General features: G+C 39.8%; 2 protein-coding genes, 1 long non-coding RNA gene and 1 other non-coding gene across 6 annotated transcripts; 3 read left to right on the top strand and 1 right to left on the bottom strand.

Annotated features, from left to right (window-relative positions):
• Positions 1 to 369: 369 nt before the first annotated feature.
• On the bottom strand, positions 370 to 6,646 carry LOC126377476 (CLIP domain-containing serine protease B9-like). Its single transcript, XM_050025209.1, has 10 exons — positions 6,457 to 6,646; positions 5,692 to 5,803; positions 5,047 to 5,246; positions 4,356 to 4,457; positions 3,855 to 3,949; positions 3,341 to 3,455; positions 2,748 to 2,891; positions 1,877 to 2,064; positions 1,253 to 1,354; positions 370 to 508 (listed from the first exon to the last, which is right to left on the bottom strand). The coding sequence occupies exons 1-10, from the start codon at positions 6,644 to 6,646 to the stop codon at positions 434 to 436; spliced, it is 1,323 nt and encodes a 440-aa protein (XP_049881166.1). The 3' UTR covers positions 370 to 433.
• A 6,407-nt stretch (positions 6,647 to 13,053) lies between these two features.
• LOC126377590 (chymotrypsin-1-like) lies at positions 13,054 to 27,523 on the top strand. Of its 3 annotated transcripts, XR_007567871.1 has the most exons (8): positions 13,054 to 13,120; positions 19,280 to 19,466; positions 20,684 to 20,930; positions 24,698 to 24,844; positions 25,659 to 25,757; positions 27,007 to 27,157; positions 27,288 to 27,330; positions 27,379 to 27,523. XR_007567871.1 is itself a non-coding variant. In XM_050025403.1 (7 exons), exons 1-6 carry the CDS (start codon positions 13,063 to 13,065, stop codon positions 27,106 to 27,108), a joined length of 840 nt encoding a protein of 279 aa, XP_049881360.1. In that variant the 5' UTR covers positions 13,054 to 13,062; the 3' UTR covers positions 27,109 to 27,157; positions 27,288 to 27,523. The 3 variants fall into 3 exon arrangements, 2 of the variants coding, with proteins under 2 accessions (XP_049881360.1, XP_049881359.1); XM_050025403.1 differs by having other exon boundaries at positions 27,288 to 27,523; XM_050025402.1 differs by having other exon boundaries at positions 27,007 to 27,523.
• On the top strand, positions 19,157 to 19,240 carry Trnal-cag (transfer RNA leucine (anticodon CAG)). Its single transcript has one exon. It is a non-coding gene; the product is annotated as a tRNA-Leu (tRNA).
• LOC126377643 (uncharacterized) lies at positions 22,339 to 24,540 on the top strand. The gene is made up of 2 exons (XR_007567944.1): positions 22,339 to 23,115; positions 23,316 to 24,540. It is a non-coding gene; the product is annotated as an uncharacterized LOC126377643 (long non-coding RNA).
• Positions 27,524 to 27,611: the final 88 nt, after the last annotated feature.

The following is a 27,611-nucleotide window of genomic DNA, read 5'->3' on the forward strand; positions in this document are numbered from 1 at the left end:
ACATACGATAAGATAATATAGTTAAGTATGGTAGAAAATAATTCCAGGAGACATAAAGAACAAAGTAATATAACGTATTACAGTTTCTTTTTATTTTTTTATTTTATTTTCATTTAAAATTCGTTAATGAGGGACTTTCCAGGCTACGTTCACTAAAAACAATATAGATGGCGTTGTACAACTTTAACGTGATAATTATCTATTTTCTCATTACTCGGGTACATACATAATTATTTCAAAATACAAATGTATTAATATAAGCATATTTAAAAATAGAAAGAAGAAGAAAGAAAGAAAGAAACGTTTATTATAAAGGGACACCACAGTAACAAATACAAAACAAATATAAAATAATTGTTGCTTGATATTTATATCATTATTATGTTTAGAATTATGTTGCTACCTAAATTGCTTCTCTACTTTTTACCTATAACTACCCTTTCTTTTTGCCCCAAGCTTCCACTTCAAATTTGTATGACCTGGTGAACTTCTTCAATTTCACGATCAGCTGAAAAAGAAACCATAATTTAGTGAAGAACGACGGTACTAACCCGGCCAAGTAGTTAATGCTATATGAGCCACGCTCTTGTCGGTGTAGCATTCTCCATTCTCGTCTATCAAGAGCTAATTCTTGGACTTCCTGATGAGATGCGACGCCTTCTCTTGGTCTTCCCCTTCCTCTCTTTTCTTCTATCTTCCCTTCTATGATCTACAAGACGGCACTAGTTTGAGAGCCGTCAAACCAGAATAACATTAAGTTCCTGTCCGTCATTGAAGACAAGGCGTACGCTAAAGCTCTCTGACCAACTTAGGGGTACTTAAACTTACAAGTGGTTCGTAGCGATCTCTATGGTCCAGTCGAGCGTTAGGCTCATGATCCGGAGGCCTTGAGTTCGAACCTCGGGAGGACATATCACAAAAAATACTTTATGAGCCCTGGTTGGTTAGGACATTGCAGGCTGATCACCCGATTGTCCGAAAGTAAGATGATCCGGGCTTCGGAAGGCACGTTAAATCGTTGGTCTCGGTTATTACTTACTGATGTAAGCGCGTAGTCGTAACAGTCATGTCAGGAGCTTTTTGCGGCTCAATAATTACCCTGACACCAGGGTTGATGCGGTTGCTCTTCCAGCTCACAACCCACATGATAGAAGGAGTGTAGTTTTCGTCGATAGTTCATCTTGCGATGGATGTACCTGTGACTACTTCAATTGGGATATAGTTGTGAGCTTAATATCATATTGAACTGTACCTTTATACTGGAAGTGTCCAATTCAAATACTTTGGGTTCAGCCAGCCGATACGGAACTCCGACCTTCACGCACACGACGGACACGTCGTTAGGAGCATCCAACTGCCAATAAGAAACGTCAAAATAAACGTAGAATTCATCATCATCATCACTCAGCCCGTATCATTCCACTGGGTATAGGCGTCCTCCATTTTGCACCATCCTTTCCGGTCCTGTGCTAACCTCATCCACAACTTCCACGCCGTTGCAACGATATCATCCGACCACCGGGCCGCTAGTCTACCAATGTTGCTATTTGATATTTCTTGTTAAAAAAAATGTTAAAAAGTTTTCGTAAATGTTAAATGGCAATATTGCTTTTTAAATCAATTGATTATGCCTTTGTAATCCCTCTATACCTCGATCGATATATCGATACTTAGTTACTACGGTCCTGTGGTTCACCGTCTTGCTTCTCAAACGGGGAGCGCAGGTTCGTACGGGAGTTGAACCAATCATTGATCTTAACTGTTTCACTACCACCTATCTCGTTGGTCTAACAGAAAGTTCGGTGAGGTGTGGGTACTTAGTGATGATGTTGTGACGGATGTAGTTACAACTACCCCAATCGTGAGCTATATGTACCTCGATGTAGTAAGTGAGATACGTCTCGATGACGGGGTTAACTGAGAAGTGCTCGTGGTAGAATCGGAACAGGTCGTCTGCGAAACTGCCACGGTCGTAACAGCGGAAGCCTCCCATCCACCACTTTCCGATCCAGCCCTTAGCCTCACGTAGCTTGTTGGGCAAGTATGTACGCGGCATTATGTACCCTGAAAGACCAATGCAATACTTTATAAGCATCGAAGGTGAACACTCCTCGGAGATTCCAGGGTGGTTCTTCGAACACTGGAAGTCAATCATTACCGAAAATATTCTAAAATCTTTGGTCTTTTTGCAAATATCCAGTTAGAACTTACGGAAGTTAGCGACGTACTCGTACATAAAGTTATAACTGGATATTTGCAAAAAGTCAAAAGTGTCTAGGATATATTATAAGTCAGTCATCCCCCTCAGTATTCGTTACGATATCACTTACACCCCGTACAAGTAAGTACAAGTACGTATGGGTAAAGGGTGTTAGTGATGATGCTTCAGCTCAATATTCTGAGTTAATATCAAGTCGAATTTTCCATCGCAAAAATATAGAATTGAAAATAATTTTAAAAACACAAAAAAAATCATTCCCGAGTAATGTATTTTCGGAGGTATGTGACCTGACCTGTATTGGGCTGGTTTTCCCTTCGCGGGTTGTAAGGTCAGACAGGCAGTCGCTTCTGTACAAAACCGGACCTGTCAAATCTTCAGATTAGGTAAGCGGACCCTGTGAAAATCGAGATTAACCAGAAAATTCCACTTGATATTAACTCAGAATCATGGTCTGAATCAAGCCCCTCAGTATTCGTTACGATGTCACTAACACCCTATTTGTGTATATTTATGTATGTTATGTAACCGAAAGGGTCGTCCTTGTAGAAGCTGCTGTATGTCCTCCCGCTGATGGCGCTGGTGATCCACGGCACGTAGGGGTACAGCATGGTATGCGTTGGAGGAGGCGCCGAGCGCTCCGACCTCAGGGGGTCTGGACAGGGGGAACCGCCTGAAGACGACATTCTTGGATAAGTTCTGCTTTTAAAAACTGTGTAGACTGAACAAGAGACGGTAAAGGCGGAGCAAAGTCACTTTGGTCATATGGTACAATGGCTGGCTTCTTAACCGGGAAGCGCCAGTACGGAAATCCATCATCCTTCATCATCAATCACAAATCTTGGAAACTACGTGATATCTATTATTTAGATTCAGATGTCAGTAGTTTAGAGCCTGAGCTAGGATTCAAACTGTACTTTTATACCAGCACATTTTGTACGAACACACGGCGCAATAAAACATTTCTTATCCTTGTTACCAGGGATACTACGATGTAAGTCACGCGTTCTCTGAAGGGCTATCAGGGAAGCGAAAAAGAAGAAGAAGAAAGAAAAAAGAAGGGAGAAGAAATGAGAAAGAAGAAAGAAAGCACATGTATTCGACATAATAAGTAAAATTTACCTTGTGCCAAAGAAACAATGCTCCAATGTCCCGTGTGTTCATGAACCACAGTCGGCGCTCCAGACCGCAAACCACATGAATTGGAACAGGCCAGTCTGACATCAACAGTCTTGTTCTGAAACAAGGTTATAAAGTCTTGGAAATATAAAATTCCACATGAGTTGAATCACCCCCTCAGTATTTACGGAAGGTCTGTAGTCAAAAAACTTATAGGTTTATCGTCGTATCGATGGAACATTCTGTATGTGGAAAGCCCTGTCGTGGAAAGTGACGTAGATGAAAGTTTCTGACGACAAAATGTCCATAGGCTAAAGACTCTGCTGGGCAAACGGAATTAAATGTATCGTCCGGTCGACTGTCGTAAGGAGAACATTACGGTGTCACTAACACCCTGTATTATATAGTTTATCATCCATCTTAGGATTTCGTACCAAAAGTGACTGTAACTTGTCTGCTTACTTTTGACTTTGCCTACGTGTTTGGGTTTATGTATGTGTGTAATAAAGTTCCTTACCTGGTTACGATCATCCAATAAGTGACACTTGTCTATAGGCACCATGTTAAGTGTAACAACATATTTAGATTCGTCGACAACATCTCTGGGGACCTCTGTAAATAAATAAACAAATTCAGATTACACCCAACAAAAATAAAATCGCGCGGTAAATTCAAACAGTATAGCGATGTATATGAGCGTTTACGCAAAAGCGTTTTTAGCACGTGTTTTTTATGCTGGTGGGATTTTTGACAGTCTATTAACAAGTGGTAAAAACAGGCTCTTGATGGTCTTCTTTTATCGTGTGGGTTGTAAGGTGGATTACCAACCTCATCAACCCTGGTGTCAGGGTTGCTATTGAGCAATGCTATTGAGGGTGGATATTGGCGATAAGGTTCGCCTTATCGCCAATATCCATCATGTGAGAAAGGACATGAACGTTCTTTGGGATTTTGCAATAATCCTTAAACGCAATGGCATGACATATAAACCAAAAAATATGACCAACTATGAACGTACCACTAGTGAAGTCGACATGGTAGTACTTATCAATCATATGCTTGTCATCTACATTCTTTGCGACGAAGTCCTTGAACGGGAGACATACCGGCAGCATATACTCTGAAAGACAACCAATATAATACAGAGCTTTGGGGGATGATTCAGAGTTGATATCAAGAGGAATTTCCTGTTACAAAATTCATGAAAATTTTAAGTGTTTAAAAAAAGTAAAAAAGGCCATATTGCTGTTTGACATTTATTTAAATTGCGCATTTGTTTTTATATGAATGTCAAATTGCAATATTGCTTTTTAGATGAATTGTTTCTATGTGGTATTTTTAAGCTCTTTAGTGACGTTTTGGATACATACTTGACATCTTGGAAAGAGAAAGCCTAAGATCGGGACGAGTGGAAGAAACAGAGAGAGATAGAATGTAATAGAGCAGGATAAGGTAGAACAGACTAGGACAGAGTAGAGTAGTGGTTTTTTTTTTTTTTGTTATGTATCATTATATGTTTATTGCACCAGCCCGTGCTCCAACGAATAATCTTCTTTCACCCTAAGGTTGCCTGGCAGAAATTGCTGTTTAGCAATAAGGCCGCCTATTGTGCTTATGTTTTATTCGTATGTTTATGTACTTTATATATGTTGTTGTGCAATAAAGTATTATTGATTGATTGATTGATTGTAGAATAGAATAGAACTTACTAGACTGGACATTAGTAACCATTTTCAACAAAGCGATGCTGTGTTTGACCTTGAAGTGTTTGTATTCGGGATGAATGAGTACGTCAGCTATCGGCATCAGCAGCAGAGAGATGTCGCAGGAGCCAGACTTCGCCACCTCCTCGTCTGTCATATCGCACTCCTCTTCATCTCTCTCGTAGTCCCCGAAGACTATGTTGCCTCTGCAATATATACAGGGTGTTAGTGACATCGTAACCAATACTAAGGGGGATGATTCAGACCACGATTCTGAGTTAATATCTGAGGAAAATTCCACTTGATATTACCTCAGAGTAATGAGCTGAATCATGGGATCTCAGTATTCGTTACGATGTCACTTACACCCGTACAAGTACATACAGGTAGTCATTCAAATAGGTATGGGTGTTAGTGACACCGTAACGAATACTGAGGGGGATGATTCAGACCATGATTCTGAGTTGATATTAAGTGGAATAAACTGTCGGAAAATTCATGTTTTTTTTTTATTATTTTCTGTTCCATACTTTTGCGACGGACAATACCACTTGTAATCAACCAAGAATCATGGCCTGAATCATCCCTCAAAGTTGTCGTTACGATGTCACTAACACCCTGCATTTGTATAATTTGTCGCAAGTAACTTACAGAGCATACCCCTCAGGAACATCGGCTGCATCAGCAGCAGCGGACAGCACGAACCGCCTGCTGATCATCACGACACGGGGGACGCGGAAGAAGTGGGGGGCGCCACTCTTTACTGCAACCATAGAATGCTGTTGCAGTTTCTTGTCAATTCTTCTCCTCACCCATAACACCTTACGATATGACGTAAATTCAAAAATGTTACATTGACCTTCAACAAGTTTATCCATAATAATTACGTTGAATAAATGATTCTCATTTCCAAATAAGGTTTAGCGGCAAGGGTGTTCTGTCGCCAAAGGATGTTTTCGGGGTACCGATCTGAGCATAGTACCCCGCTAGCCACAAGTTGTTAGTGTGACTAGGGATCGACGATCCGACACTGTTGTGTTGGAAGTTGCATATATGCGTCTTGCTGTGTAAACTTCGATACCGCGTTTCACGACCGCTTGAAGACTGCATTATTGAATGTGGCGCCATCTGTTGCATGTGAGCGGAACTAGGTGGCCAACTAGTTGGGTCCGCTACAAAGGAATAATACTACGTATAGAACGGCAACTATTATCCGCTCCCCAACACCGGCTGGGCTACCTTTACCTCAGCAATCGATCTATCTTTATTTAGTAATCAGAACTCCATAATTTATCTTTGACCTACGAAACTACCCAATTATCACGTTAAAAGTAACAAATAGGTACTTTATTCCGCAGGAAATACAGAACTACAAAATAAAAAAGAAATGGAAGAATTTATCGCATTTTCTCTTACTATTAATATATTGCAGGGTGCCAAGCCAAGTGAACTGCAGGTACTGAAGAAGACCAGTGGCCGGCTCGAAGTTCGGGTCGTCAGCGCATTCGATGAACCCGCGGCATACCGACACACCTTGAAGCAGATCAAATTGTAGATGCTGACACAGCGCTAGCGCACGGCTAGCGGAGGTAGCCCTTCGTGTCATAATTACAGAGTGGCAAAGAACATCTTCTACTGTTACTCTAGCCAAAGAGGCGTCCAATCAGCTCGCGACACCAAACACTTCAGGACCCCGATACCGACCCCGCCGATGTGGTCGACGATTTCCCTCAATCAGCGCTTATCGCTATCGACCCCCTTGGGTCGATTAATTCTTTCAATTATTTTCCCTCTCAGACGACGCTCTGAGCCGAGGCTCACGCCCAACTGGGCACCCTCAGGCCTGTTGTCTTAAACGTTGTACCGGGTGAGAGCCTTCAGCGCTCCCCATTTGTCCGGCCAAGTAGTTAATGCCATCTGCGGCAAATCTACAATAAGTCACGTCAAAAAAAAACTTTCGAATTGTATTTGTTACTCTTCTAGATGATGAGCATTCACTTTCTGTTCCCAGAGCTCTCATTTCGCTAGTTCTTCTGTCGTGTGGGTTGTGAGGTGGATTACTAACCCCGTCAACGCGGTGGCAGGGTTACTATTGAGCCGCCATAGGCCCTTGACATGACTCATGTAACGACTACTAACGTAAGTTAGTAACCGGTTAGTGACCACCTGATTGTCCGAAAGTAAGATGATCCGTGCTTCGGAAGGCAGGTTAAGCTGTTGGTCCCGATTACTATTTACTGATGTATTTAAGTGAGTAATCGTTACATGAGCCATGTCGGGGGCCGTTGGCGGCTCAATCATAACTCTGACACCAGGGTTGATGAGGCTGATATTCCACCTCACAACCCACACGATAAGAAGAAGAAGATGAGTACTTACATGTCAAAATGATTATCAAAAACACTCTACTAATTACATTAACGCCGAAAATTGGCAAACGACTGTCACAAACGACCGCTTTCATTGTTATGTTTTTTTTTATTTGTTAAACAATTTGACTTAGTCGGTTTGTATTACAGGTTGAATTTTGTTGTTGTCATTCTATTAGTATTTTGTTTGTCAAGTAGTGAATGCCATCAGACGCCAATCTACAATAATTCACGTCATATTGATATTGGTCTGGAAAACCGAACCTGTCAAATCTTCAGGTTAGGTAAGAGGACTCTGTGAAAAACGGAATAATGCTAGGGAAATGATGATGATGAATGATATTGGTCTGGAAATTTCCTTAAAATAAAATAAATAATTAATAAAATAATATTTATATTAATAATATTTTATTTATTTATTATTTTAAAATAATCATCATCATCAGCCGTACTACGCCCACGGAAATGATGATGATGAATGATATTGGTCTGGAAAATTCCTTAAAATAAAATAAATAATTAATAAAATAATATTTATATTAATAATATTTTATTTTTGTATTATTTTTAAATAATAATATCCCTAAAATAAAATAAACCATTAAAAAATAATATTTTATTTATTATTTTAAAATAATAATAATAAATAAATAAATAAAATGCAATCCGTGATAGCCCGCTTTGGAGATAGAGATTTACAAACGGGTAAGTAGTTTCCAACTAGTCAAATCAGTTATTAATTTTTTACTAAACGTCAAAACAAGAAATTACAATGGAATTTGTATGAAAAAGCAACCTGTGACGTCATAGAAAAATGTGATAAAATACCGCTCTTATTATTATACTTTTCATTATTCAAATTCATAAATACGTTAAATAGAAAATAGAAAACGCTTTTTGTCACCTTTAGATCTGTCTTTATTTAGTAATCAGAAAATAATTTATCTTTGACCTAGGAAATTACCCAGTTTCACTTTTGGCCTCGTAGGTATACGGTCACGAGCATTAATATGTATACACTTTGGTACCATGTCACATTAACTTTTTTGACAAATTGAACTGTAAGTCTCATTAAATGTCAAGTAAGTTAGTGCGACAGAGTCGTAAAGTGGGTACATTATATTGCCCACGACTGTACATCAGCCCTGTTACGCAATTTGCTAATTATCTATTACATTCACGTATGAATAAATTATCGTAACCAGCAAGAGTACCGTTATTGCAATAATATAATAATATTATGAAGATTATATTGCTATCGGAAATGCAGAGGCGCAGTAACATTTTTATTATCATATTATACACTGTTGAGTTGGCGCCTCCTGACAACCTGACAGACAGAAATCACGCCTTTACTACCTATCGGGGTGGACAGAGATGTTAGAAGATCTTCTTCTTTGCTAATCGATGGCGATCGATATTAAATTTTTGCTGACCAGTAATTGGCCACGCTTACGGCATTGTCAGTGGCTTCGTGAAGTTCTTTAATAGTGCAGGTGTTAGGGAATTTAGGACAGCATAAAATGTGAGCCATGGTTTGTGGTGATACTCCACACTCGCACTCATCGCAACCATCAACCAGGTATCCCCACCTGCAGAGATTATCCTTGCAGCGGCCAACCTGTGTCCGGAGCCTGTTTAAGGGCTTCCATGTCAACCACCGCTATGTTGGTAGAAGATGACTTGTTGCGATACTTGGTGTTGTAGTCTTAAGATGGATATGGTAAACAGTATCAGAAATCAGAATCATTTATTCAACGTAATTATCATGGATAAACTTGTTGAAGGTCAATGTAATATTTTTGAATTTACGTCATTTCGCAAGGTGTTATGGCTGAGGAGAAGAAATGACAAGAAACTGCAATAGCAACACACCTTTTAAATCAATGTAGGTATACAGTCATGAGCAATATAATGTACCCACTTTAGGACTCTGTCGCACTAACATAATTTGACATTTAGTGAGACTTACAGTTCAATTTGTCAAAAAGTTAATATGACATGGTACCAAAGTGTATACATATTAATGCTCGTGACCGTACTTTACCATTAGTATGGCTATCACTCCACCCGCCGTTATAAAAAATAATCTGCGAAAATGTCTACTTTCTTGTTATATAATTATTTTTAATGACAGTTTATTTCAGCCGTGGTAGCCCAGATGCAAGGACCCTTGATTTACATTGTGCGGTCGCAGATTCTAGTCCAACACGAGCCCAAACTAATAATTTTCGAATTTTTGTTTGGATCATAAATAATTAACACTTTCTCAGCGTTGAAGGAAAACATCGTCACACCCACATTCCCGTTTCGGAGGTATGTGACCTGACCTGTATTGGGCTGGTTTTCCCTTCGCAGGAAGGACAGACAGGCAGTTGTTTCTGGAAAAAATTGAACCTGTCTAATATTCAAGTTACGTAAGCCGACCTTGTGAAAAACGGGAGACAAACGCTGACAAATAGTTCAGCTTGCCCTAAAACTTAAAATAAATTGAGGAACGGTCACGAGTACTAATTTGTATACACTCTGAAACCATGTCACATTAACTTTTTTGACAAATTAATCCGTAAGTCTCATTAAATGTCAAATATGATAGTACGACAGGGTTCTAAAGTGGGTACATGATATTGCTCATGACTGAACAGACTCACAGAGTAGGTAGTGAAGAGGCCTTTAAAAAAAGATGCGTCTTTTTCTGAGACAATCAAGGCGGTAAGATCAACAATTTTAATTCAAGTGTCAATGCAGCACGAATGCAAATATTTAATATTTAGTTAATGGCTTTCATATTACACTCATACACAAATTGCTAGTGTCATATTGGAAGCCAGAAGACATGCGTGTGGATTATGAGGTGGATTACCAACCTCATCAACCCTGGTGTCAGGGTTACTATTGAGCCGCCAAAGGCCCCTGATATGGCTCATGACGACTACTACTTACTTACATCAGTAAGTAGTAACTGGGACCAACGGTTTAACGTGCCTTCCGAAGCACGGATCATCTTACATTTTTGCATGCATTTTTCAGGTGATCAGCCTGTAATGTCCTAACCAAACTAGGGATCACAAAGTGATTTTTGTGATATGTCCCCACCGGGATTCGCACCCTGGACCTCCGGATCGTGAGCCCAACGCTCAACCACTGGACCACGGAGGCCGTTAGCAAAGTGAATAAAGTGATGCATCAGTCGAGATTAGGCCGATTGTGCTAAGCATTTTTTATAAATAGGAAGTTAATAAACTATTTATACATTATCGCTTGAATATTTCACAACATGCAAGGCATTCCGCACGCTTCCAAGCCCCAAATGCCTGACGTTATCAAAACAATAACGCATTTGTGCATGCATTCGACACATGCATTGTAATCGCGTGCAAATTGCCGACGTTCGACGCGTGACACTTGTCTACAATGTAGCATGCATTGTCCTGTAATGATGGAGTATGGGATCCTCATCATGCAAAGCGGCCTGGGACTTTATTTTTGAATCGCTCGCTTTCAATTCGCGTGCGATACATACCTGTCTCACCTCGCAAATGGCAAGTTCTGATGTGCTACATGAAATGGGCATAATGCAGGTTGTTAGTAACATCGTAACGAATACTTAGGAGAATGATTTAGACCATGATTCTGAATTGATTTCAAGTGGAGCTGTCAGAAAATACATGAAAATTTTAGTGTTTTTTAATTATTTTCAGTTCCATACTTTTGGTCTCATGACCACACCTGGTTTGACACACTGGCGAGCAGGAGAATGAAACGCCATCAAACCAACAACAATCCACCAGTTGGAGACTTCTCCTGCAGAGTGTGCGGTAGAGTTTGCCGCTCTAGGCACAGCCATGAAAGAAAGTGCATTTCTTCGAGGCAATGACGTCATAAATCGTCTGAAACAGACGTATAAGGCCAATGATGATGATGACTTTTGCGTCGGAAAATTCCACTTGATATCAACTCAGAATCATGGTCTGAATCATCACTCAAAGTTTGCGTTACGATGTCACTGACACCGTGTATATACTTGTCTCACCTTTCAAATGACAAGCTCTGACGTGCTACATGAAATGTGTTATAGTATATGGAACAGGAAAGCATAAAACACCTCTATCGTTTTGTAATTAAAGGCTTTTGCGTGTGGCCAACCGAAGGGCGTGGTGCGCAGAGGATTAACCAGAGACACCAAAAAGAATATGTCAAAAAGTGACGCGGAAACTCGACAAGTACCATCTAGCGGCGAGACTCGGTTGCCCGCACGAAATAGTTGCCGCTTTGTTTTTGAATTGAGATCTTAATTGGGCAAAATTGTATCGCTATGAAAATGAGTATATATTTTCGAATGTGACTTGATAGCGAACGATTTAAAAATAAGGGCCCTAGTCGGTTATGTGTTATGTTGTTCTTAGAATAAGAATGGAGACCTAGTTAGTTTTGTAGAATAGAAACCAATTTGCTTTCGAATGGTTAGGATAGGTCGGCTTTAGTCTAATTAACAGTACAGAAGCGTTAAGTAGGTACCTATTTCTTTAGTCTGTGCTATTAGGCCATGTCTTTACTTAAATCATAAATAATAATGGGATTACGAAAGCGATATATAAGGGCCAAGGTCGGTGGTAGGGCTGGCAGAGGAAGACCTAGAAGGATGGATGTCCTTAGAAAAGGTTCAGTACGATCTCTGCATCGGCGCGCGTGTATAAGACGATTAATGAATGTGGACGGATGAAGAGAAGTAAATCTCTGCTTACTACGGTGGGAAATAGGCGTGAGTTTATGTATGATTTATTTAAATCGCGCACATTATCTCTATCGGGGTGGGTAGTGCTGGTATTCTCTAGAACTCTCCTCCCTGGACTTTACAAGTAGAAATCACCTGATTGTCCGAAAAATAAGATGATTCTGTGCTTCGGAGTGCACGTAAGCAGTCGGTCCCAGCTAATGTTTACTTAAGTAATTATGTAGTCCAAGACAGTGCTTGTTGTTAATACTATCTCTGAATTAAGACAGCACATGTCAAACGGATTGCTTATCAGCGAGAAGCCTACTTAATTCGGCTGGATTACTCATTCATTTTAATTCTTTCAAATATTTTTCGTCTCAGACGACGTCCTGAGCCGAGGTTCGCGCCCAACTGGGCACCCTCAGGCCTATTGTCTTAAAAGTTGTACCGGGTGAGAGCCTTTAGCGCTAATGCCATCTGCGGCAAATCAACAATAAGTCACATCATAAAAAAAATTAAAAAAAATTAACAATTGTTAATCATCCGTCCCTTTTCTTTTCGGCGGATAAGAATATATGACGGGTATAACTCGAAATACAATTAGGAAGTGACTGCAGGAATCGTGGCCATTATCAATAGTAACCCTGACACCAGGGTTGGTGAGGTTGGTAATCCACCTCACAACCCACACGAGAGAAGTGGCCATTATCAAATCTAACCAGGTATTCGGTAAACCTGACGCAACTCTCCTTTTGACGTAACATGCCATTTGCCTGATGAAATCGTATAGGGGCCCAGCATCATAGCTATTTAGCCCAAACACCTCCGTCACATTCCCGTATAGAATTTACATGAATTCCTCATATTTTTCCTTAGTATTTAAATAGCAATTTTCCATAGTTTTGCTCAGTTTAAACTGAAATTTTCGAAGAGAAAATGATTGCAAGTTTTCTGAAGTTTTTGTTGTTGTTCGGGGTCGTGTTTCCTTGTTTAGGTAAGATACATACACCTTCCATTAAACTCACGCCTGTGATCCTTAATGAGGCAGGCAGAGCTTCAAGGAATCGGTAGATTGATTTTTTCATACGATTGTCCTAAGATCGATATTTAATTTATACTTAATGATCCGTAGATATTAGTAATCGTTTATTTCGAACAAACTTCGACACACGTATTCATTCACTTACACAATTAAATAACAATCATTAATTACCTACTTAACCTCGGAAAAATAGAGGAGAAAGAGGCTAGAAACAAAACAGAGGCCAGGGTACAGGGATTATTTGCCTAGAGAGCAACACTGATTTTAAACCCTAGACCAACATTGGTTGTCAACCCTCGCCCAACACTGATTTTAAACCCTAGACCAACATTGGTTGTCAACCCGCGCCCAACACTGATTTTAAACCCTAGACAAACATTGGTTGTCAACCCGCGCCCAACACTGATTTTAAACCCTAGACCAACACTGCTTGTCTAGATAAGTAAGTACTATGTTGAGGCAAGAAGACATCCTTTAAAATCAAAACAATACATTTCTTTAGAGTTTTCATAGAAATACACTCGTCATCAACAAACGTGGTCAAACGTCGTACTTTTCGTCATGTAATTCTTAATTCAAATTCGTAAATCAGTCAATGAAAAATGAGATAAAATATTATTTTTAATCATCTTAAACTGGCTTCTATTTCTAAGATAAGTATTTTAGAATGGTACATCATTATAGAAAGAAAAGTACACAATCAATCTGTCGGTTTTTACGACATTTCGGGACAGATAAGCAGATGAATGCGTTCTATGCTTTTTATTCAATACAGCGAGAATGAATTTAGAAAGTTTATTTACCTACACATCCGCGATTTGGAAATTTCAGAAATTAAGGCTTATTATGTAGTTAAAAAACTAAACTAAAATAAACTATTCATCTTTACAAACCTATTATATTTACAAACCCTTGCTTTCCATTTGCTTTTCGATCGAATCTCTGACCTCACAACTCGATAACGCGACACATGACTTCATGGGTGATTCTTATTCTTACGTTTTTTTTTGTGAGTTGTAAGAATTGTATATGTTTTTTAGGAAAATCAGTGACCCCTGAATTATTTTACTTAGGTAATTACTTCTAGTATCGTGTCCGGATATAATTTTTGCCATAAAATTATTAGATATTATATTTAAAAAATTAGAAGTCATAAATGTCACGGAACGTGTCGTGTGAGATTGCCAGAATTGCAGATAAAATGTTTTTTTCTGAAGATTAATGTCGTACGGCATCTAATGTCGTACGGCATCTTGCTGTGGGGTCATGCTGCAGATATGAACAGCATTTTTGTTCTGCAAAAGCGAGCCATTCGGGCGATTTACAAATTGGGACCCAAGATGTCACTTAGAAATAAATTTAAAGAAATTAATATTTTAACTTTGGCATCACAATATATCTTTGAAAACTTAATATATGTAAAAAAACATATAGGATTATTTGCAAAAAATAGCGATCGGCACATTGTTAATACCAGGAATAAAAATAAACTTGCTTTACAAGTCAGTCGATTACATAAGATTACTAAATCTTTTAAGGGGCAATGTATACGTTTTTACAATAAGATTCCCATTGACATTCAGAATTTGCCTTTCAACTGTTTTAAGACAGTAGTTAAACAAAAACTTTACAAAAAAGGTTATTATAAAGTTAGTGATTATTTAGAAGATATGAATGCATGGGATTAACTGTCTGAGAACTGATATTAGGCAGCTAAATTACTCAATTGTATACCAATATTTTATGTTTTATGTTTATTTTTTTAAAGAACGTCTAGGGCCCTGTGCCGAGGTTTTTCTTGCAGCTTCTTTTCCCCGGCTATACAGGTTGTGAGAAGCTGCAGTAGTTTTAGGCGGATGAGACGTTCGTTATGTAAAATTGACGATTCAAAGTGTAACTATGTTACCTACTGAATAAAGATATTTTTGAATTTGAATTTGAATTTTGATGTGGCATGTTATTTTTCGAAATATTACAATAACTATGTTTTTTGTTTTTTTTTGTTTTTTTGGCGTGACTTATTGTAGATTTGCCGCAGATGGCATTAACTACTTGGCCGGACAAATGGGGAGCGCTGAAGGCTCTCACCCGGTACAACATTTAAGACAACAGGCCTGAGGGTGCCCAGTTGGGCGCGAACCTCGGCTCAGGGCGTCGTCTGAGAGGAAAAATATTTGAAAGAATTAATCGACCCTAGTGGGTCGATAGCGATAAGCGCTGAATGAGGGAAATCGTCGACCACGCCGGCGGGGTCGGTATCGGGGTCCTGAAGTGTTTGGTGTCGCGAGCTGATTGGCTGCCTCTATGGCTAGGGTAATCGGGTCGTCGGGATCGTATATTACGTCCTTCGGACGCCGATACTTTTCAGTACCGTCCCTAAGCGGGATGTAATCGGAAGCCGCAACTACCAGGGGATTCGGGTGGTGCGGAGCAGAATCGAAAAAACGTTTGGAAGCTAATTTGAGCCATTGGGCAATGGTTGGCAGACCTAGGTCAATGTGCAGAACAATAACTATGCAAGACGAACCTTTGTTCTATAAGACTGTTTAAGAAAATATATAAATAATGCACACTATTTATGATTTTGAACAACATACATTTTGTGAGCAGTTTTTGTGTCACGACCGTGTGCGACACTTTAAAATTGCAATACTCGGTAGAAATAAATCTATGACATTGGCAACTCTTTCTAAGTTTTTTTAGAACGGCAACAATATCATCTTGTCAGTATTGCAAATGGCTAAGAGCGTTGAGACCAGTATAAAATCAATCTGCTTTTACATTTTAGAAAAAGGACAACCTTAACTCGTCAACGCCGTGTTAGAGTTTTAAACTTAAGTATCAGTGTTACACTATTGTTTGAAATATAATATGCACGTCATACAGTGTAGTTTAAAATAATTACTTAAGATTTGCAGTATCGTGGATAGCTTTTGGGTTATAACGAACACGTTTCAAATTGTCACGACCATGTAATGATAAAAATGTCACAGCCGTAGACATTTTAAACACATGGTTGTGACATATAATGCATGATCGTGACATTCTTTTTTATTTCAATAATTTAGTGGGTTTTGTTGCTTTTATAAATTATATTATTGTTTGATATGCTTACATACGAGTACTTACTTTACTAGTCCATATAGATCCCAGTACTGGGAAGGGCCTCTTCCAAGATATTTGGAAGGAATTTATTCATAGCCACACTAGGCAAGGGTTTTTAGGCGGTTGTATGGTATTGTTACGGAAGTGGATTTCGGGATTGGAAGGAAACTCACTGAGTTCAAGGAGAAATATTTGTTGGTCAAATTGTTAGTATAAATAACGACAACCCTGATACCCCTTGCAACGCTAAATTTACTAAGAAGAAGTATCATAGCGTGATATCAGGAGACACGATCTTTACCTGGAATAGCAACGATTCTGCAGATCTTGCCCCTGAAGCTCCCAGTACAAATAACCTCCTTAGAGGAGGCCTCGACAGCTATTAATTCCCTCACGGATCACGAGAAGTCGGTTTTGAACAAAACTTCAAACCAGGTTCCGGAGATGGAAGACCATCGCTGAAAACTGCCTACCGACATCCGTGATCTGCTAACGGAGAAAAACGCAGCCACCCGCGCATATGATTCCAATTGCACCGAGGAATGTCGCCGTCATTTGCGTCTCTAGCAGCATACTGTAAGAAAACGTATTAATGACATGCGACAGAATCGGTGGGATTATCTTTTGAGCGGCATTGAGCTCCACCACCAGGCCATCTGGCAGCTGTCTAAGTCTCTTCAAAAGGATATGGTTTTACCTCTCAATAGGCCTAACCAACCACCCGCTTTTGACGATGACAAAAAAGCCGAATGCCTTGCCGACAGTCTCCCTATCGATCGTAGGCACCGCTCGACGGTGAACTCTGAAGTTCAGCGTAGGGCTTCTGTACCTCCCACCGATCCTTCTCTTCCACAGGTCACTGAGGAAGAGGTACTAAATATCATTAAAAATCTTCATACCCGAAAAGCCTCTGGCTCAGACGGTATCACGAATCGTGTCCTTAAAAACTTCGGTGCTCCCCTCATTTGTTTACTAACGGCAATATTCAACGTCGCCTTGAGCAACTGCGTCTTTCCACAGCAACATCCAGAGCAGCAACTTTCCACAGCAGTGGAAAGAAGCAATTGTAATTGGTATACCAAAGCCTGGGAAACCTAAAAACGAACCTTCGAGTTACCGCCCCATAAGTCTCCTCAATACCATGGGGAAGATTTATGAGCGGCTCATATTTGCTAGATTACGGGACTACGCCGAATCCAATAGTCTTATTCCACTAGAGCAGTTTGGTTTTAGAACCAAACACTCCTGCGTTCAACAAGTGCACCGTATTATTGAACATATCTCTAGTAGGTTAAACTTAAAAAACCTGTCGCTACGGGAGCGCTCTTCTTCGATGTGGCGAAAGCGTATGACAAAGTCTGGCACAACGGCTTGATCTACAAGCTTTATTCACTGGAAGTGCCAGACCGTCTCGTGCACATCATACGAGACTTCCTCTCAAATCGAACCTTTCGCTACCGTGTGGAAGGGACGCTCTCGTCACCGCACCCGATACATGGCGGAGTCCCACAAGGCTCCGTCATCTCCCCTTTACTATTTTCATTGTATACTAGTGACATTCCCAAATCCCCTAACACCTAACTAGCTTTATTTGCGGATGATATAGCCATATTCTTCGTGCCGTGATCAAGTTATGATGACCGGAATTCTCCAACGCGCGGCCAATGCCTTGGGCAAGTGGTTTCGCAAATGGAGAATCGAGGTAAACCCGGAGAAAAGTGCAGTGGTGTACTTTTCAAAAAGCTATTAAAACACGCCACGGTCACGCCGTCAACGTAAAGTCATCAAGATGTTTGGCAAGCCTGTCCCTTGGGAGAAGTAAGTCAAATATCTCGGCGTAGTCTTAAATAGACGTCTTACTTTTAAGGCCCATATCAAACGTGTGCGCGATCGCGCCGCGTTTGTAATGGGCAGTCTTCATTGTCTCCTTAACAAGCGTAGTAAATTGTCCCTTAGGAATAAGGTGAAAATCTACACGACTTGCATCCATCCGATCATGACCTCATGAAAAGTATCGGCGTCCGAAGGACGTAATATACGATCCCGACGACCCGATTACTCTAGCCATAGAGGCAGCCAATCAGCTCGCGACACCAAACACTTCAGGACCCCGATACTGACCCCACCGGCGTGGTCGACGCCTTCCCTCAATCAGCGCTTATCGCTATCGACCCTCTAGCTCTTTCAAATATTTTTCTTCTCACACGACGCTCTGAGCCGAGGTGGGCATCCCCGATACTGACCCCGCCCATCTGGGCACCCTCAGGCCTGTTGCCTTAAACGTTGTACCGGGTGAGAGCCTTCAGCGCTCCCCAATTTGTCCGGCCAAGTAGATAATGCCATCTGCGGCAAATGTTCAATAAGTATAAAGGTTTTTGTTTCCAAATCCTAACTTTTTTATGATGCGATCTCAATTATTGTGATTTAGTTAAGTATCACATAATCAGAAAGAAGATTACCAAATAAATACTTTTGATTAAACCAATTCAGTGTTTGCTTACTGCTAATTGCTCCAATCAATTGAGATAAAAAACTAAGATGACAAAAAAAATAACAGCAACAGTTACAATGAAAAATGCAAAACAGTCACATCCATGTCATATTGTGTCACAGCCATGTTTAGTGATGTCACGACCGAGGCACAAATGTCACAACCGTGTTTTTCTACCCTTGTTTTTTAATATTCCTGAGGGTATTAAGCTTGTCCATATGCATCCAAAATATGCTTTTGACATAAACTTTTGATTTGCATCATAAAAACATACATTAATTTTTTTTTGGGTTCTCTGAAAACTATTTAAGAATTACCCTCATAATAATCTATTTTTGTCAAACATATGGTGCAAAGCGATACAGTGTAATAATTTCGCTCGTGTTGAATAAGTCAGGATGGCCGAGCGGTCTAAGGCGCTGCGTTCAGGTCGCAGTCCACTTCTGTGGGCGTGGGTTCGAATCCCACTTCTGACAAGTACTTTTTGACTTTTTATTTTCTATTTTTTTTTTCAGTATTATCAGAATTTTACTCCTCGGAAGCTGGGAGAGATGAATGGGAAAGAATTGTTGGCGGTACAAAAGCGAAAAATGGTTCTATCCCGTACCAAGTTTCGTTGAGGATTTGGGGTGTTTGGCACTTTTGTGGAGCGTCTTTAGTTACTCCTAGAGTGATTCTTACGGCTGCCCATTGTGTTGACAGGTACCTAATATTATTATAAATTATTTTCAAGCTAAATTTTCATTTTCATTATCAAGAACAAAATAAAAAAAAAGATCATAATTACCTCTATTGAACAATGATTTCTTTGGTTTCTATTATAAACATTTATTTATTTATTACTTATATTAGTTAAGCGGTGTTAATATTATAAAAAAAAAACTTTATAATAAATACTAAACTGTTACCGTTAATAAACAAAAATGTTTCCTAAAATTAAATTAAAAGTTAATAACGCAAATATACAGAACTAAAGTATTGCTCAACATTTTATTCCAGGCGTTTAGAATAACATTTATGTCCAACCATTAAAAGCATGAAAATGTGGCAAAATACTATCGACTTTTGTAATTAATCTTCCTGAATGAATATAAACTATCTTATACATGCTTTCCGAAGCACAAATAGAGCCAATAAGTATTAAAATTCACGCAAATGCAAGTGAACACACGCTAGACTAAGACTTAAAAAATTAATAAAAATTATAATATAACATAAGTTCACGACTATATCCCAATTGGGGTAGTCAGAGGTACATCCGTTGCGAGGCGAACTACCCATACCTCACCGAGCTTTCTGTTAGACCAACTTGACAGGTGGTGAGCCGTATCGCCGACTATAATATATAGTCGAGTCAACTGTGTTAGTGAAAACTGCACTGAAGACGTCAACGAAAAAATCAACTAGATGGTACTAGTAGTTTATCGAAAACTGTAAGGAGTAATTTTTACCTGTTTTACCTCGAGGGATTATTTTGTACACCTTTTCATTCCAAAAATTGTATATCAACCAAATTGCATCCACGTCCCTCTAAACTCCAAGCAAACTCCCAGCCTCTCAAAAAAAAAAAACAATCTCGAGCCTCCAAACATTTTTCTTTTTTTTTGGTATTTTTAATTCCGGTCAGTGTTGCAATGTCTCGTAAACATTTTACTCTGAGATTTTACTCGATTAGAATTGACAACATTTCATTTTTACTAAGATGCCATAAATCGAAAACCATTTCGAGATATTTCTATGATTTACACAAAACACATTTTTTCAGATTTTTTAATTCAGTAATAATAGAAATATATTGAAAAATCCACGAGGTCAGAAGAGGAAGGCAGAATAAGTTCAGACCTTTACCTAAAAACTATAAAAAAAAAAAGTAAATGACCTTACACTCGTCCGTCCTAAAAATCCTTTATATTTTTCAGATTAAAACCAGAATACTTCCAAGCCGTAGTAGGCACAAACCAACTAAGGTCTGGAGGTAAAGCATATCCCATTCGCAAGGTAGTTCGCCATGAGGAGTATGATGATGACGTCATCAAGAACGACATAGCCATAGTGTTCACTAAAGAGGAGATTGAGTTTGGAGACACGGTGGATGCTATAGAGTTGAATGACGAACCAGTTGAGAAGGGAGAGGATTTAATTCTGACCGGATGGGGCACCACTTCTGTAAGTATAGTCTATATAATAGCTATTTCACTAGACTAAATCTAGTAATATGATCACATCACTAGACTAACTTTAGTGATATAAAAGCCGTGAAATAAGTTAACACAAAGAGCAGACGAATACACTTTTAAAGATTCAAATTTATTAGAAAATAAAGCTTTCATTTGCATATCATTTATAAGAATTATAATACGGGTGTAAGTAGTAACGAGAATTCTGTGGTCCCTGCCTACCCCAACGGGAAATGGGCGTGATTTTATGTATGTATATATCACGTATATATTTGTCGGCGTTAGTTATGAATTAAGAAGAGAAATTGATCAAATCGGAAAATAAAATGAAGTTACATCACTTCCGTTATGAAGTTGCAACGCTCCGACGAAAGGTGGCGTACGGCCAGAGCTGCGTGAAGTCGAGGGAGTCACTACAGAGTCGTCGTGTCGAGCGGACGTGTACTGCCGTTCTAGTCGGGCAGTCTACCGCGAACCATCGTCATGAGCGGACGTGTCGAATAATTACGAGGAGTGCTATAGTCGCTCACCTATAACTTGTAGGGACGTCAAGAAAGTGTGATCGGAAAAGAGCACCTAGCAAGTACGTTCACATGTCCCGATGATTCGGTCCGAATGTTGGAACCATGGGTGGTGGAGGGCCCCTTCACGCTAACGTCCTTAAGCGCGCTAGATTAGGAGAGACTGTGTAACCGTTACGAATACCGTGACGTTGCCGTGAGTGTGTACCTTATGCTGTGACTTTATTTAATCGTGATACAAAAAACTATGTGGAAGTAAATAAAATGATTGTGATACTGATGACGGCCATTATTGTCTTCTAACGCCCACCCTCCATTCTGATGATGATGTTACGACACCCGACCTCACTGCTACGACATCAGAAGTGGGATTAGTGGACTTGGATGAAGACAACGTGATGCGACGTTCACAGCAAGACAATGCAAGTTTCGATTATCACAATCAGAAGAAGATTATGATGATTATCACACCAACCACGTGATGAAGATGTAGTGTCATGCCTGAATTTGGAGATGGACCTGACTTTGAAGTGACCTCGACCTTGTTAATGACCGGCATCACTACATGCCGTGAGATATAATGGCGTGAACAGCACAATATTTCCATACTGTGTGCAGTCGTGTTTGGAAATTATGGTACCTCAACTTGGAAACTGTTATTACGGTGAGTCGTTTTCATACTGGAACCTTATTGTTATTGACTTTATTGCTGGGTGAATTTCCGTTTCAAATAATGAGAAAATTGCTTTTTTTAAAACCAAATTGCCGAGACATATTGTGTCAATCCGTGTCAATCATACCGCGTTTTCCAATCTGTTTTCATCATCGTCAAATCTTTGTATTTTGGTCTAATAAAAATATTTCGAATCAGTTTAGACACGCTTAACCTGCGTGGTTAAAGTTGTATTTTCTCACTCCAAGCAAAAATAAATTAATCATGACATGATAATTAAGTCTCGTTAAATAACGTATTTTGTAATCTACCGTCGTTCATCAAATGATTCAAAATTCAACATTCTTTATTGAAATCTTTTTAAACTGATTGAAAGAAAGTCATGTGAATACGATAATACAGTGAATTCTTTTGTTTCATGTCATAACTTGCCACGTGGTTCGGCAACTGGTGGATTGCTAGCGGCGATGTAAGTGGTGCGGCCTGAGCTGTAGCCGTGCAAAGTGACGTCATCATGGCAGCACGTTGTATACCAGCCGGACTTGCTGCGCTGTTGAAGACCTAAACCATGTCACAAGACCAGTGGTTGATCTTTTATTGGAAATTCTTATAAGTCATGGTGAGTCGTATCTGTTTTACCTGATTTGAGAGATGGGAAGTTTTAATAAGATACAAATGAATATAGTGCATAAAGTTCTCTTTAGTTAACTTTAGTTAAATTAGAAATCGTAATGAAGTGAAGTAAACATTGCGAAGTAAAATGATTTGGATTATGATTAAGTGAAATAGACTTGAAAAAAATGCCTCGAAGCGAATTGCCTTCTGAGTTAAATCTTACTGATTTAGAGAGTGAATAAGATGTTACACGGCACACATACTTTGGTATTGTTATTTTCTCTTTTGTTGTTGTGCTGCATTTCCAGCGTAGTCGTAACTGCAGTCCCGTTAGAGGCTGTTCAGGGCGCGGTGTGCGACTGGAGGTGTGGTGAGTGTGTAGGTCCATGGGGACCTGGTTTTAGTGGTATATGATTACCTTGTGGAAATGACCAATGATGGTCTGTTATGAAAGTGGCAAATGGTTGCCAATGTTATCACCGAGTATTAAGGTGCACTGTGGCTCCAGCGTAGTCGTAACTGCAGTCCCGTTAGAGGCTGATCAGGGCGCGGTGTGCGACTGGAGGTGTGGTGATTGTTTAGGTCCATGGGGACCTGGTTTTAGTGGTATATGATTACCTTGTTGAGTTGACCAATGATGGTCTGTTATGAAAGTGGCAAATGGTTGCCAATGTTGACTTATAACCGAGTATTTATGTGCCCTTGTATGTGTGTGTAGAATGAACAGTCTAAGATATTTTTTGTTTTTTTGATCATTGTTGTTGTTGATGTTGATTGAGGCATTCTTTCAAATTGTTTACTCTGTGTGGTGATGCACACGGGAAATCCACTTGATGGATATGTGTACTGAAGTCTCATGTAGAGCTCATGTAGAGTCACAAGTAGAGCTCATGTAGAGTCACAAGTAGAGCTCATGTAGAGTCACAAGTAGAGCTCATGTAGAGTCACAAGTAGAGCTCATGTAGAGTCACAAGTAGAGCTCATGTAGAGTCATAAGTAGAGCTCATGTAGAGTCACAAGTAGAGCTCATGTAGAGTCACAAGTAGAGCTCATGTAGAGTCACAAGTAGAGCTCATGTAGAGTCACAAGTAGAGCTCATGTAGAGTCACAAGTAGAGCTCATGTAGAGTCACAAATAGAGCTCGGACGAGTCCTTTATAGAGTCTCATGTCAGGTCAGGAATGACCGAGCGAACTTGGATACTGTGCTGTGGTATATTGTTTCAGATTAACACACGAGGACGTGTGTCACGCAGGATGGCCGTGTCGGCGTTAGTTATGAATTAAGAAGAGAAATTGATCAAATCGGAAAATAAAATGAAGTTACATCACTTCCGTTATGAAGTTGCAACGCTCCGACGAAAGGTGGCGTACGGCCAGAGCTGCGTGAAGTCGAGGGAGTCACTACAGAGTCGTCGTGTCGAGCGGACGTGTACTGCCGTTCTAGTCGGGCAGTCTACCGCGAACCATCGTCATGAGCGGACGTGTCGAATAATTACGAGGAGTGCTATAGTCGCTCACCTATAACTTGTAGGGACGTCAAGAAAGTGTGATCGGAAAAGAGCACCTAGCAAGTACGTTCACATGTCCCGATGATTCGGTCCGAATGTTGGAACCATGGGTGGTGGAGGGCCCCTTCACGCTAACGTCCTTAAGCGCGCTAGATTAGGAGAGACTGTGTAACCGTTACGAATACCGTGACGTTGCCGTGAGTGTGTACCTTATGCTGTGACTTTATTTAATCGTGATACAAAAAACTATGTGGAAGTAAATAAAATGATTGTGATACTGATGACGGCCATTATTGTCTTCTAACGCCCACCCTCCATTCTGATGATGATGTTACGACACCCGACCTCACTGCTACGACATATTATTTATAAGAATGTTACCAAATACACGTGTTTTCTCTTTGTAATCTCTCTTCTAATACTATATTTCATTTTTAGTACCCTGGTCGTCTACCAAACGACCTGATGCAGTTGGAATTGAAGGCCATCACTTATGAAGAGTGCAAGGAGGCTCATAAGAACATTAACCCTGTTTTTGAGTCGCAAATATGTGCTCTAACTAAAGCAGGAGAAGGGGCTTGTCATGTAAGTGCAAAGTTTTTTGTTTGGTGGGTAAATAGAAGAATGCCGGCGTGGTCGACGATTTTCCTCATTCAACACTTATCGCTATCGACCCACTAGCACACCCCAGACACTTCATACATACCTCGTTTTACACAGACACCACACATTGACGTTATCGTACACGCGCATCTGTGTGCGTGACGTCTGACGCCATACGATTCAAGTCTAAACTATGTTCGAGGGGGGGTGAGGTAAACCTAGATCAGACGCTGGTGGGGAGCTGAGAGTTGACGTTCTATACGTAGTATTATTCCTTATTCTATGCCACTACGGTCAATTAATTCTTTCAAATATAATCTTCTCAAAACATACACACAATACATAATACAGCCTCCGTGGTCTAGTGGTTAGAGCCTTAGGCTAACGATCCGGAGGTCCGGGTTCGATTCCCGATGGGGACATTGTCGAAATCACTTTGTGAGACTGTCCTTTGTTTGGTAAAGACTTTTCAGACTTGAATCACCTGATTGTCCGAAAAAGTAAGATGATTCCGTGCTTCGGAGGGCACGTTAAGCCGTTGGTCTCGGCTATTAGCCGTAAACACCTCTACCAACCCGCATTGGAGCAGCGTGGTGGAGTATGCCCCATACCCCCTCCGGTTGATTGAGGGGAGGCCTGTGCCCAGCAGTGGGACGTACTTATATAAGCTGATTATGTTTATGTTATGTATAATCTTCTCAGACGACGCCCTAACGAGATTCTCACTATTTCATTTTCTTATGTTTTTAATATATAGTTATGAGTTATATAGTTATGATAATTTTTTTTGTTACAGGGCGACTCAGGCGGCCCGTTAGTAAGAGAGCTTCGCCAAGTGGGTATCGTATCATGGGGCATCCCCTGTGCTCGGGGCAAGCCTGATGTTTATACTAAGGTAAGAGTCCCTTTTAAGTCCATACGTTTTTACGGTCACGTGCATTAATATGTATACACTTTGGTACCATATCACATTAACTTTTTGACAAATTGAACTGTAAGTCTCACTAAATGTCAATTATGTTAGTGCGACAGAGTCCTAAAGTGGGTACATTATATTGCTCATGTCACATTACCCTAGCATACCTAGCTGCGCTGCGGTGCTATTTTGTGAAATTCCAACTCGAACTCGCAACTCATTTTGATTCCAATTCAAAATTCTAATTTTTTTATTAGTTAGAAACTGGCCCCGATTTTTGCAGACACCTCCTAATTTTACTTTAAGTTATACCTGTCATTTTCTTATCCGCCGAAAAGGAAAGGGACGGATGATTAACAGCTCTTAATTTTAGGAAGAATGAGTAATTGAATGAATAACCCGGGCGAATCAAATAGGTATCTCGCTGGTATGCAAACTGTTTGACGTGTGCTGATAACTTAATTATATCGGGTTATTGGCCAATGTAAACGGTTGTTTTAGATTTGTACTTAAAATTGACGTGTGTTCCATAAATTTTATGCTTGTCGATTACCCGTCCCTTTCCTTTTCGGCGGATAAGAAAACGACAGATATAACTTAAAATAAAATTAGATGGTATTTACAGGAATTAGCATCATTATTTACAGTAATAAAGGTGATTGGAGTCTCATTTTAACCGTAAGCATAGTGCCTGTGCGTAGTGTCTGTGTGTGTGTGTGTGTGTGCGTGCGAAGTTTGTTGATTGTCGCGTTATCACTTTTTGTGAGAGATAACTGCGAAGCTTTGCAAAGTGATGGTATGAAAGTAAAAGGAAGGAAGAAGGTGAGAATTACTTTATTCATTTTCAAACAACACTCACCCGCCGTGGACGGCACAAGCTGTCACACTCGAGTTAACAAAATACCAATAAGGGACTTTCCAGCTGACATTCCCCAAAAAAAATATAAATGGCGCTGTACAGATTTCCCTTCGTTTAACCATCTAATTTCATGGATAACAGACATAATGCAACTTTTGTCTTTATTTTTGGGTAGAAATGATGACCCTTGTTATTACACCTAGGCACAGTACATCTTCCACCCATTATTATTCTGATCAAAATAAAGTGATGAAGCATCATAATTGTATTCGTATCTGATCCAAATATCAAGCAGCAATTATTTTATGTACGCCTTTCCATTATGTATTATTCATTATAATATCCTTTATAAATACCTACCAATTACAGGTGGAGGCATTCATGCCTTGGATCGAGAAGACCTTGAATGACGACGACGAAGACCATTGGAAGTACCTCAACAAAAGGAGGAGGACCAATCGACACTTTTAGATGTGCTTAGAGGAGTGGTCCCCAATCGGTGATACATTTACCCCTGGAGGTATATACGTGGTCCCCAATTAGTGGTATACTTACCCCTAGAGGTAAATAAATGTGCCCCAATTAGTGATATACTTACCCCTAAAAGTAAATAAAGTGGTCCCCAATTAGTGGTATACATACCCCTAGAGGTAAATAAGTTCTCCTCAATTAGTGGTATACTTACCCCTAGAGGTAAAAAAGTGGTCTTCTCCTCAATTAGTGGTATACTTACCCCTAGAGGTAAATAAATGGGCCCCAATTAGTGATATACTTACCCCTAAAAGTAAATAAAGTGGTCCCCAATTAGTGGTATACTTACCCCTAGAGGTAAATAAGCCATATAGGTTAGCCTAAGATAAGAATTATATCTTTTTTGCAATTTGAGAGTGTGCCTTTATACCCTTCAAGTACTTATAAATACATTCTAAGTGTACTGAACTATTAATTAATGAAATAAATAAGTAATCTAAAGT

This window comes from Pectinophora gossypiella, chromosome 23 (genome assembly GCF_024362695.1).
Source record: "Pectinophora gossypiella chromosome 23, ilPecGoss1.1, whole genome shotgun sequence".
Classification (NCBI taxonomy): domain Eukaryota; kingdom Metazoa; phylum Arthropoda; class Insecta; order Lepidoptera; family Gelechiidae; genus Pectinophora; species Pectinophora gossypiella.

Excerpts from the sequence above, each read along its gene's own strand:
- LOC126377590 (XM_050025402.1), top strand. The coding sequence starts at position 13,063 with ATGATTGCAAGTTTTCTGAAGTTTTTGTTGTTGTTCGGGGTCGTGTTT. Across the intron at positions 13,121-19,279 it reads GGTCGTGTTTCCTTGTTTAG|TATTATCAGAATTTTACTCC; the intron begins GTAAGATACATA and ends TTTTTTTTTCAG. Across the intron at positions 19,467-20,683 it reads GCTGCCCATTGTGTTGACAG|ATTAAAACCAGAATACTTCC; the intron begins GTACCTAATATT and ends TATATTTTTCAG.
- LOC126377476 (XM_050025209.1), bottom strand. The coding sequence starts at position 6,646 with ATGACACGAAGGGCTACCTCCGCTAGCCGTGCGCTAGCGCTGTGTCAG. Across the intron at positions 5,247-5,691 it reads GTTCCTGAGGGGTATGCTCT|AGGCAACATAGTCTTCGGGG; the intron begins GTAAGTTACTTG and ends TATATATTGCAG. Across the intron at positions 3,456-3,854 it reads TATTGGATGATCGTAACCAG|AACAAGACTGTTGATGTCAG; the intron begins GTAAGGAACTTT and ends ACCTTGTTTCAG.